This window comes from Salmo salar, chromosome 21 (genome assembly GCF_965601325.2).
Source record: "Salmo salar chromosome 21, fSalSal1, whole genome shotgun sequence".
Taxonomy (NCBI): Eukaryota; Metazoa; Chordata; class Actinopteri; order Salmoniformes; family Salmonidae; genus Salmo; species Salmo salar.
Genome location: NC_138311.1, coordinates 914,641 through 926,996, shown reverse-complemented (window position 1 = coordinate 926,996; position 12,356 = coordinate 914,641). Strand labels below are relative to the sequence as shown.

At 39.5% G+C, this 12,356-nt stretch overlaps 1 protein-coding gene across 4 annotated transcripts in view; it reads left to right on the top strand.

Moving 5' to 3' along the window:
- The first annotated feature begins 5,575 nt into the window (after positions 1-5,575).
- scel (sciellin) overlaps positions 5,576-12,356 on the top strand; it is a 32,497-nt gene continuing 25,716 nt past the window's right edge. For all 4 annotated transcript variants that reach the window (XM_014163772.3, XM_014163771.3, XM_014163770.3 and 1 more), the window contains exons 1-2: positions 5,576-5,732; positions 12,066-12,133. In XM_014163772.3, coding sequence (XP_014019247.1) covers positions 12,091-12,133 — 43 coding nt within the window. In that variant the 5' untranslated portion in view covers positions 5,576-5,732; positions 12,066-12,090. The remainder of the gene's footprint in view (positions 5,733-12,065; positions 12,134-12,356) is intronic.

Below are 12,356 nucleotides of genomic sequence, written 5' to 3'. Positions count from 1 at the left end.
TTTGTTGTTTTGTCTTTGTCTATAGTTTCTCTTAATGCTAGGGGGTTACGAAACAATGTGAAGCGCAAGGCCTTATTTTTATTTGCTAAAGAATTTCGAACAGATTTTTGCTTTTTTCAAGAGTCTCAGTCAATTTCGGCTGATGCCAACTTCTGGAGGTCACAGTGGGGCAACGATATTTGGCTTTCCCGTGGATCTGAACACTCCGCTGGTGTCACTACAATGAAAAATACCTTTGGTGGTAATATTCTACACTCGGAATGTGATCCCTTTGGTCACTTTATTTGTCCTGTGATCAGTTACAATGACATTACGCTCATTACTGTAAACTTCTGCGGGTACAAAACACCAAACATGAGAATGATGAGTTGCTTGAATCTATAGAAAAACATATACTTCATTGGTTATCTAAATTTCCGAATTCGTTATTATTGATAGGAGGGGACTTTAACATTACTATAGATAATTCAACTGATAGATGGCCCCCAGGTAGGCCAACCAATCAGAATTTGGGTTTAATACTTTTTATGGAAAAGTTTGATCTTACTGATATATGGAGAGAGAGGTTTCCGGCCGATAGATCATTCACTTGGAGTAACAAAACAGGTTCCAGACAATCGAGAATAGATTTTTGGCTTATATCCAAATGTATTGATAGTGAGTGTGTTACTACAAATATTTGTACTACTCCCCTCACAGACCATAGGGCCATTTACATTGATATCAAAATATTTACCTCTGATACTAACCTTGGTAGAGCATCCTACTGGAAGCTAAATAGCTCATTATTAAATAATGATATAGTTAAGTTTGAGTTTAAAGAGCTGCTTTCACACTTTTGGGAAAGGGCTTGTGAAGAAAAATATTATTGCAAGAACTGGGAGCTCTTTAAATTTGAGGTGTCCAAATACCTTAGAAAATATAGTAGTAATCTTGCTAAACCAGAAGAGCTGAGGAGGAAAAGGTGATCATTAAGATAACTTCCCTTTCTCAGAGGTCCCCAGCCGGCCCATCGGGGGAGGAGAAGATGAAACTGATTGAGTTACAAAATAAACTGGATAATATATATAGATTAAAAGCAGAAGGAGCCTTTATTAGATCTAGGAAAAAATTGATTGAGGAGGGAGAACAGAATTCATCTTATTTCTTTAGACTTGAGAAATTTCACTCTAAAAAGAATTAAAGAAGTCCTGGATGCAATCATTGATGAAACACACACTTTATGAGGAACAGACATATTTCTAACAATGTCAGACTAGTATTAGACATACTTGACTATTCAGACCTAATAACCGAGGATAGCTTCATATTATTTTTAGATTTTTATAAAGCATTTGACACAGTAGAGCATCAGTTCCTCTTCCACTCCTGTCACGTCCTGACCAGTTAAAGAGGTTATTTGTTATTGTAGTTTGGTCATTACGTGGCAGGGGTGTGTTTGTTTTGTGTTGTCGGGGTTTTTGGGTTGTGTTCTATGTTTTGTATTTCTATGTTCATTTTCTATTTTTTCTATTTCTATGTCTAGTTTATCGTTTTGACCTTCAATTGGAGGCAGCTGTTCATCGTTTCCTCTAATTGAAGGTCCTATTTAGTAGGGGTCTTTTTTCTATGGGATTTGTGGGTAGTTGTTTCCTGTTTTGTGTTCGTGCACCTGACGGGACTGTTTAGTGTCGTTTGTTGTTTTTTGTATACGTGTTTCTTTTGTTTTCCTTCTTGAATAAAATAAGAAGATGAGTTTACATGTTCCCGCTGCATTTTGGTCTAATCCCTACGATACCCGTGACAACTCCATTGAGAGACTTGGCTTGGGGAGTTTTTCTGTAAGGCTATTAAGACTCTCTATACAAATGGTAACAGCTCTATCAAATTGAAATATGGCACCTCACCTAGATTTGAGTTAAAGAGAGGAATTAGGCATGGTTGTCCTATCTCTCCGTACCTGTTTTTATTAATCACCCAACTTCTTAAAAATTCTTTAAATAATAGTCCTGTACAAGGTATTTCCATAGCTGGTAAAGAAATTATTATAAGCCAGCTGGCTGACGATACAACACTTTATCTGAAAGATGCTAACCAAATTCCCATATCGATCAATGTGATACAATCCTTTTCCAAAGCGTCTGGTCTATATCTTAACATTAATAAATGTGAACTCATGGCTGTCAAAGATTGTGTGACACCTTCATATTATGGTATTCCAGTAAAAGAAGAACTTAAATATTTAGGCATAACCATTACAAAGCATCAGAAGTCTAGAGGCTTACTAAATTTTAACCCTCATTAAAAAAACAGAAGCAGCTAAATCAATGGCTACAGAGGGACTTATCTTTAAAAGGAAGAGTCCTAATAACCAAGGCTGAAGGTATCTCTAGACTAACATATGGTGCTCTATCTTTATATTTTGACAGTAAAATAAGCAAGGAGATAAACCAGATGCTTTTCAACTTTCTGTGGAGAAACCGTACCCATTACATTAGAAAAACTGTTGTAATGTGGTCTGAATTTTCTGGACTTTACTACCTTAAATAATACTTTTAAGATCAATTGGATAAAGCAATTCCTAAGAAGACCCACTTCTATGTGGAATTTTATTCCTCATCATGTCTTCTCTACTTTTGGTGGCCTTAACTTCATGTTGGTTTGCAATTATAATATTGACAAACAGTCAACTGACTGACCAAGACAAGTATGACCACCATTTCTTTACATTTGGGAACCATCTGAGGAAAAAAATTAGAATTAAAATTAGCACAAATCTTAACTACAGCCCTATTCATTTGAGCCGGAATACACTGAAGAGGCTCAAATGAGGAGCTGTCGCCGGCGCTGATCCAGATCCTGGGGAGCCACGGTCAGACTCCGACTGGTGCTGCAAATGCGGGTGCTTTCTAGCCATGCTGACAGAAAGAAGAATGTCTGTGCTGCAATTAATTAGATCGTGGACAGTTGTTACTGGAGAGGGTCACTGCAGACCCCATGGATTGTGTGTGTGACAGACAATCGAAGTTTCAAAGCACATATGGATAGAGGGATGCTGTAGACGTTCTTCAGAACCTCAACGATCACCTGGCGGCGGCAGCTTAGACCCACTGGACCAAGAGGGCAAATGACATACAAGTAAGTGGTTTTGCTGTTGGAAGCTAGCTGTTGGTAGCTAGTTGGTAGCTGTTGTTGATCCAGGAGTTGAAGTAAACATTTTATTGGTTTCTGATGCAGCTGGACTCATTCCGTCACATGACTCATTTAGTCAGTACACTAAAAAATATTATAGAAAACTCCATTATATGCATATGTACAAGAGTTAGCAATAGCTATACCACAATGCAGTTGGAGTATTATTCTATATTATACTACAACATCAGTCTAACTGAATATGGATGTTGTGATGGCTGAATGTTCCAGTCAGGGTCCTGAATGTTCTTCAGCTGGTTAACCTCATCTTGTGTTGGGTAATGGCAGCTGGTTTAGCAGTCTTTGGCGCTGTGGTGATGTTGGGTGCTAATAGACCACCATCTTGTCCTTTCTGCCTGAAGTGGTGGGTTTTGGGCTCGTACACTTTCTTCACCACCCACTGCCTTGACCTCTTGTGGAAGATTTGTTTGTACTGCAAGTCTCCTGGAAAGACATGAAGACAGACCATAAGGATGTGTAAACATACAAGAAGCCATGTTAATCTGTAAATGAAAAAGGGTAGCATAGACTGGTATGTGTTTTGTTACACTCAAGTCAGTGAAAAGTTTGAGGTGGGCTTAACTTGTAGAGTGTTAGGGTTAAATTGTAGACCATCTAGTCATGTAGGGGTGGCAGGTAGCCTAGTGGTTAGAGCGCTGGACTAGTAATTGAAAGGTTGCAAGATCAAATCCCCGAGCTGACAAGGTAAAAATCTGTCGTTCTGCCCCTGAACAAGGCAGTTCACCCACTGTTCCTAGGCCGTCATTGAAAATAAGAATTTGTTCTTAACTGACTTGCCTAGTTAAATAAAGGAAAAATAAATGTATTGTTGTGTATGAGCACCTACAGTTCTGATGTTAAGTAGACAAGCACTGCCAACAATAGAAATAATAGGCTAGAAGAGTACACTAACAGCCCCTCTCCCCTATGCCAAAAAATTGACTGCAAGGGTGTGAAATGTTTGAGGAGCGCTTGTGTATTGGTGATTTTGTTTTCTCAAGCGGGGATTGTACTTTCATAAATACCTTTGGCTGTCCTGGCTTGTTTGCATCACACATTCTCATTATGTCACGTTGGTACGAAGGGATCGATCTGATCAGGCTCTGATCAGGCCCTACACCCAAACAAGGGCACTGCGTTCATCCACCACTGGCCTGCTGGCCCCCCTACCTCTGAGGAAGCACAGTTCCCGCTCAGCCCAGTCAAAACTGTTCGCTGCTCTGGCACCCCAATGGTGGAACAAGCTCCCTCACGACGCCAGGACAGCGGAGTCAATCACCACCTTCCGGAGACACCTGAAACCCCACCTCTTTAAGGAATACCTAGGATAGGATAAAGTAATCCTTCTAACCCCCCCCCCCCCCTTAAAAGATTTAGATGCACTATTGTAAAGTGGTTGTTCCACTGGATATCATAAGGTGAATGCACCATTTTGTAAGTCGCTCTGGATAAGAGCGTCTGCTAAATGACTTAAATGTAATGTAAATGGATCGGGAGACAGGCGCAGGAATGTGTAATATTTTTTTTTTTTTTTACCCAATTACAGCGTGCCATGTAAAGGCATGGGGACAAAAACCAAAGAGACACGTATACAAAACACAGGGTTGAGACCCAAACAAAAGAGCGAGGGGTACCTCTAATAAATACACCGGCTCCGAGGATGATCACAGGAATGCAGTGCGTGTTGATCAGGACCTGATGCAGCTGCCGAAGTTGCATCTTTGTTGGAAGGGCCAGTTCCTGCTGCCGAAGGTGCGTCGTTGTCGGAAGGGCCAGTTGCTGCTGCCGAAGTTGCGTCAGCGTCTGACGGACCAGTTGCAGTGCATCACTGCAGTCGCCAGAACAGTGTAATGAAAACCTGAAGCAAGGTACTAGCCCTATGTACTGTATTACATACAGTAGATATAAGTAGTAAGTAGCCTTGCACAAGCCTTGGCTACCTCCTTTTTCTGTTCTGTGAGGCAGCTTGATGTATAAATTCACCACCTGGACAGAACACTAGTCTATCACAGGGTCTATTACATAGATATAGTAAGAAATTATTATCCTACAAAGAATTGATGCTAGTGCCACTACTACCGCAGAACATATCTGGTATCTGTATTTCTTGCCTCACAAGATAGTTAATTTAGTTGATGGCAGGTGTTCAAATATCTTGTATGATATAAAACATGAAAAATGGTCCACTGTAGGCTATGCTTCTCATACATTCCTGTTGAAGCAAAAGCTGGTGAACTTAGAGGTGTCCCTCCTACTCTACTCCACCTAGCTGATTCCATTCTCTGTGAAACCCCAAACAACACATACAGCAATCAGTGGAGTGCGATGATGATGAAAGAAATAAAGAAAGAACGAAAGAGATGTCTCTGAGGCCACACCCTCGTGTGCCATTGGCCAGTTTGGTGTCCCCTCCCTGGAGGTCAAAAACAGGGATAGAGAATAAAGAAAGGCGTAATAACAAGTGACTAAACTAGTGACTGATAGACTTGTAAGAGTACCTAGGCGCTAGTCAAACTTTTGAATATCTGTCGCGTGAGCGGACCAGCTTTCAGCTTCCAGGGGTATGTAGCCTGTCTCTCTGCCCAATCATATACGCATAGTCAGTGCTTTTGATTCAGTAACATAAGCCTGGAGGTATGTAAAGACAAATGTACGTTTTGTTATACGTTATTCGTATATCCGAGAGGATTTGAATGCATGTTGTTCGTTGTAACATAGGCTATTGTGTTGAGATAATGTGCTATGAGAAAAGTATGTTGTATTGAAAGAGTAAGAATTGAAAGTATTGAATGAATATGTTCACACAATGATCTGCATGTGTGAATGTATTTGTCAGAGCATTTAAATGGGTTATGAGAGTCTTATACACGGACTATAAATAATAATATGTACATATTTTTACATTGACATGAAATTTGAAAATATAGTCTAATTTCTTAAAATGATCTATAGATAATGCCTATTGCAAAGCTTTTTTAAAATCTCTATATTCATAATGTGAGCTGTTAATCAATCTCAAATCGTAGCAGCAGTCTGTTCTTACCTCATGTGAAATGTAGAATTGGAGGCAACAGGGATATGACAGAGTTAGAGCATGCTTTGCTATTGACACTTGCCCATGTCAATAAGCCAGTAGAATGTTCGTGAACATGAAACACTACCGACCTGTCTGTGCCAATCTATGCCAATCCCAGTCATAATCACATCATCAGGGCATCCTTATGGTTATAATGTTTGTGTTTTCAGAAGCGTGAAAGCATTCTCACCCACCTGGAGATCTGATCTGAGTGTATTATCAGTCGTCAAGCTTAGATGCTGGTTTTCCTATCCTTGTTGTTTAAAACTGGGAATGGTACATTTACTGACCTGGTCCCTGATCTGTCTGTGATGCTGTCTTGCCAGGCATGACAATGACCGTATGAGTTGGCAACACAGCACAGGCAGGATACTTTTTCTTTCTAAAGTTATGAAGCACAGCTGGAGTCCTTTGCTAGGAATCAAACTGGTTATGCATTAGAAATGAGTACCACAACATAATCTACTCTGGATCTCAGTGCCACCTCTAGATTGACATTAGCTGTATGAGATACAATAACCAATCCATCAATCACTATTCAATAATTACTGGATAAAAAAATTAACAGTAGTTTTTATTTATTTATATTCCTGCTCTATAGGCAGATACAGAGCCGTATATATAGAATTATATGGCTCTGGGCAGATACTGTACTTCCCAGGCCAGATACAGGCTTGCTAATGAAATGCTTGCTAATGTTTTGTCAAGGTTGTGCTCGCACCGAATAATGTGGGTGTTAGTGGGAGAGAGTATAATCCTAATCATGAACGGCCCGAGGAATGTTGCTTATGTGCAGCTCTGTGTTCTACTTTCAAAGGTGTGTATAGGAAAGGTGTGTCGTTCAGGGTGTGTCTGTGTCTCACTCTTTAGGGGCAGAGCAAGACGGACAGGTTTGCGGGTTTAACTGGTGAGTCAGGGATTAGAGAGCACTGGCAGTTGGCACTGTTGGTACAACAACATAGTGTGGACAAGGGTTGTTATCTGAAGAGCAAATTCTGCCTATGTCGACATACTACAGTACAGACAGATAGTTTGGCCTGTCGTGTGTGTGTTGTGTAGTTGGGCTACGTCATGTTACAGCAAAATAAAAAATGTCCATTGTCTCTGGGTCATTCTGGAATTGGTAGCATTTGCATCCATTTGCAACAGATTTATGAAACTCCTCAGTTAGCAAAAATGTGAAGAAATGACCCTGATCTTGGTTTCCGTTTCGGGTGGCATGCATTGGAACATGTGGCTTGCTCATGGCTTTCTGTTGCAAAATAACTATGAATTAACAGACTTATTTTAAAATAATTATCAACATATAACACTATATTAAGTTATTACAAGGAACAACTAGCAGGCCTATTTCGCTCCAGCAGCTAGCATAATCTGTCCATTCACAATTCACCTGTGGGAACATGGCAGCTCTCAACACTCGACAACAGAAAGGGTTGGCTACTACTATTTGAAAGATTGCTATTTCTCTTTCCAAAGTCAAGACAGAACTTACTTTATTGATTAGACAGAGAGCACAATTTGCCATCCATCAAGTTAGACTCATCCGTTAATTTCATGATAATCGTCCTAGTCGTTTCCTGGCCAACAAGCTACACAGTAATGATCAATTAGTTGATAAAGCAACTATTGAATCTGAAACAGGAGAATTACTATCAGTTTTTTTATTCTCTGAACAGCATATTGTTAGAAATAACTGAATTCCATCTGGTTATTGGGACAGACATGAAGGCCATTTTGGCATTCAGTTATAATCACATCATCAGGGCATCGTTATGGTTAGAATGTTTGTGTTTTCAGAAGCGTGAAAGCATTCTCACCCACCTGGAGATCTGATCTGAGTGTATTATCAGTCGTCAAGCTTAGATGCTGGTTTTCCTATCCTTGTTGTTTAAAACTGGGAATGCTAAATTTACTGACCTGGTCCCTGATCTGTCTGTGATGCTGTCTTGCCAGGCATGACAATGATCGTATGAGTTGGCAACACAGCACAGGCAGGATACTTTTTCTTTCGAAAGTTATGAAGCACAGCTGGAGTCCTTTGCTTGGAATCAAACTGGTTATGCATTAGAAATGAGTACCACAACTTAATCTACTCTGGATCTCAGTGCCACCTCTAGATTGACATTAGCTGTATGAGATACAATAACCAATCCATCAATCACTATTCAATAATTAGTGGTTAAAAAAGATTAACAGTAGTTTTTATTTATTCATATTTCTGCTCTATAGGCAGATACAGAGCCGTATATATAGAAGTATATGGCTCTGGGCAGATACTATACTTCCCAGCTCTGATACAGGCTTGCTAATGAAATGCTTGCTAATGTTTTGTCAAGGTTGTGCTCGCACCGAATAATGTGGGTGTTAGTGGGAGAGAGTATAATCCTAATCATGAACGGCCCGAGGAATGTTGCTTATGTGCAGCTCTGTGTTCTACTTTCAAAGGTGTGTATAGGAAAGGTGTGTCGTTCAGGGTGTGTCTGTGTCTCACTCTTTAGGGGCAGAGCAAGACAAACAGGTTTGCGGGTTTAACTGGTGAGTCAGGGATTAGAGAGCACTGGCAGTTGGCACTGTTGGTACAACAACATAGTGTGGACAAGGGTTTCTATCTGAAGAACAAATTCTGCCTATGTCGACATACTACAGTGCAGACAGATAGTTTGGCCTGTCGTGTGTGTGTTGTGTAGTTGGGCTGCCTGATGTTACAGCAAAATGAAAAATGTTCATTGTCTCTGGGTCATTCTTCAACTGGAGTGGCATTTGCATCCCATTTGCAACCCATTTATGAAAATCCTCAATGATCTGAAATGTGAAAAAATGACCCTGATCTTGGTAGCTGATTTGCTTGATCCCTTTCTACTGCAGCTTTCTTCCCCCCTCATTGGAGAACCTTGGACCCACATTTTTTATTTAAACATTGCTTCCAGGTCCCTAAGATCTGGAAGGTGGCGCATGTCCTCTCCCTTTACAAAGGCGGGGCTCCTTCTGACCTAGATAACTACTGCCCAATTTCTAAACTATCTTGTCTTGCAAAAATATTAGAATCACTGGCAAACTTTTTAAACATCAAATGGTATTCTTAATGCGTACCAGTTTGGTTTTAGACCTGGACATAGAACCATTTCAGCAGCTATGCTTGTCTTAAATTTTATATAAAATTCCTTAGATCATAGGTATCACTGTGCTGCCATATTTTTACACCTATCCAAGGCCTTTGATACTGTTGACCATCACCTAGTCATTCAAAGATTGTCTGAAATGGGCCTTGACCAGGTGTCTTGCAAGTGGTTTGGGAACTATTTGTCAGATAGGACACAGTGTGTGCTTTCTGATGGTGTCAAGTCAAATTACCTTGATATTACTAAAGGTGTCCCATGGGGGTCGATTTTGGGACCTGTCCTCTTTACTATTTATATAAATAATATTGGTCTATCTGTGTCACGGTAGTCGAAGGGATTAGACCAAGGCGCAGTGGGTTGCGTGCTCATCATTATTTTATTTATATGTGAACACGAAAAAAAACAAGAAACGACAGTACGACAGTTTCGCAGGCTATCCAAAACAGCAATGCAAAAAACAATCTCCCACAAAGGGACAGGTGGGAAAACAGGCTCCCTAAGTATGACTCTCAATCAGAAACAACGATGTACAGCTGTTCCTGATTGAGAGCCACACCAGGCCAACAAAGAAATACACAACATAGAAACCCTAGAATACAAAACAAGAACATAAACCAAAAACCCCGGAACACATAAATCCAACACCCCTCTACATACACACACACCCCGAACCATATAAAACAAATACCCCTCTACCTAAATACATAGCCCAATCCACATGAAACAAACACCCCCTGACACGTCCAGACCAAACTATAATAACAAATAACCCCTATTACTGGTCAGGACGTGACAATCTGCAAAAATGTGTTACATTAATCTATATGCAGATGACGCTGTTTTGTACACTATTGCCCCTAAGGCTGACCAGGCTATGTTGATTTAAAATTGGTACTTAATGTGAGAAAAACTAAATGTATGCTGCTTTTTAATTCTCGTAGAAATATTTCAGATGGCTTACACATTTATGCATTGGATGGCTCTTTCATCGAGCAGCTTCCCACCTATAAATATCTGGGATTTGGGATTTAAAGTAATTTGACATTTATAAAACATACGGATGAGCTATTTAAGAAGCTGAGATTTAAAGTAGGCTTATTTTATAGAAATAGATAATGCCTCTCCCTGAACAGCAGGGGGCAGATTGTACAGGCAACTTTCCCGCCAGTTCTTGACTACGGGGACACCATTTATTGGAATGAAACAGCCACTACTCTTAAACCTTTGGATGCCATGTACTATAACATCCTTGGCTATATCACAGGTGATAGTTTTAATACGCGTCACTGTATCCTGTATCCAAAGGTTGTCTGGTCCTCACATCTCCACCGCACTAGGTAAATCCGCTTTTAGTTTTAACATTCCACGTTTTTGGAATCACTTACAAAATGAATTACATTTGAATTCCCTGTTGCCATTAGGGCAGTTTTAAAACCCTGATGATAAATGAGTTCACCGAGGTGTGCAATTGTTTTGATTGATGACTTTAATAGTTTGTTTATGATGCCTGTGATGTTTGTGATGTTCTAATGTAATGTACTTGTTATTGTATCTTGTTATTCTATCTTGTATCTTGCAGTTTATTTTTTATTTTATGTCCTCAGGGTACCATTGAAAATGAGACCCTGGTCTGAATTGGTTTCCCCTGAATAAATAAAAGTTAATAAATAAATAAACTACTGAACCATCCAATGATGGCTCCTGAAAGAACTGATCTCTATAATATATAAAGAACTTTTGGAATGTTAGCCATTTAAAAAGGTATGGTCCACAGATCTAATTGAATCTAAACAATCCTTTAACTGGAACAGAATATGGAAAAATATGACCTTGGCATCCCGTAATCCGAATCACCAATTTATATATTTTAAGTTTGTTCACAGACTATTTAACACCAAGAAAATGTTTTACAATGAAATTGGCCCCAACTCCCAACTGTTCAGTGTCCCCTCAATCAGGTAGGCACGTTCCGTCATATGATGTGGGAGAGCCCTGCAGTTGAATGCTTCTGGGGCATAGTTATAACATTTATTTTGAAGTGCATGAATTTAAATATTCAATGCTTTGCATCTATTATGTTACTTAACGATGATAGCCCCTTGAATCTCTCAATCTATCAACATGGGAAACATGGTTTCCGGGTGGGAAGGGAGGATGCGGGCGGATGGATGGGGAATGAGGGCTGGGGGTTTTGGTTAATCTTTGATCGTTTCTGTACCTGTAACACCACGCCCCCCCACAAAAAGAGACCAAAAAAAGTACATAATTGGTTACCAAAAAAAAGCTCAAATTTGTCATTGGTGTTACCGTCATTGGTGTTACTACTACTGCTTGTGGGACAATGTTATCAAGATGGTAAACATTATTTAAAGCAAGTCAGCTGTCATAATAGTTGATTTAGAATGGGAAATACATTTAAAAAATATAACCCTAAAGACTTGGTTGGTTTTGTGTAGGAGTTGGATATATTTCTCTATAACAACACATTTGTTACTTAAGATGACAGGTGACAGTGACATGTCCTGGTCATCTCATTGTTATAGTTTCTCTGAATGTATATATTACCCCAGTAGAGTGGCTTACCTTGTTCTTGAACACAGCTCCTTATTGCCATACAGTAACAATATTGTGACCAATAGCACCACACTGTGGATGAATAATGGTTACTGAATTTAGAATATTTCCCTTTTTTCCAGATTCAACAAACGTGACAATATCAACATGTCTTATTCCTACTCTAAGAGGTCTTATTCTACCAGTGCCGGTAAGTAACTATGTAAAGTGCCTAGTGAAAGTCTACACACCCCTTGCACAGTTTTCACATTTTGCTGCCTTCAATTTTAATATGAAAAGGATTAAATAAATAAAAAATCCCACTACTGATGTACACGACCAACTACAATTTTTTTTTTTTAAGTTAACGTTTTTTTTAATGTTCTAAATAAAAAAAATAAAAACAATGTATGTATTGATTATGTAGGTCTTCA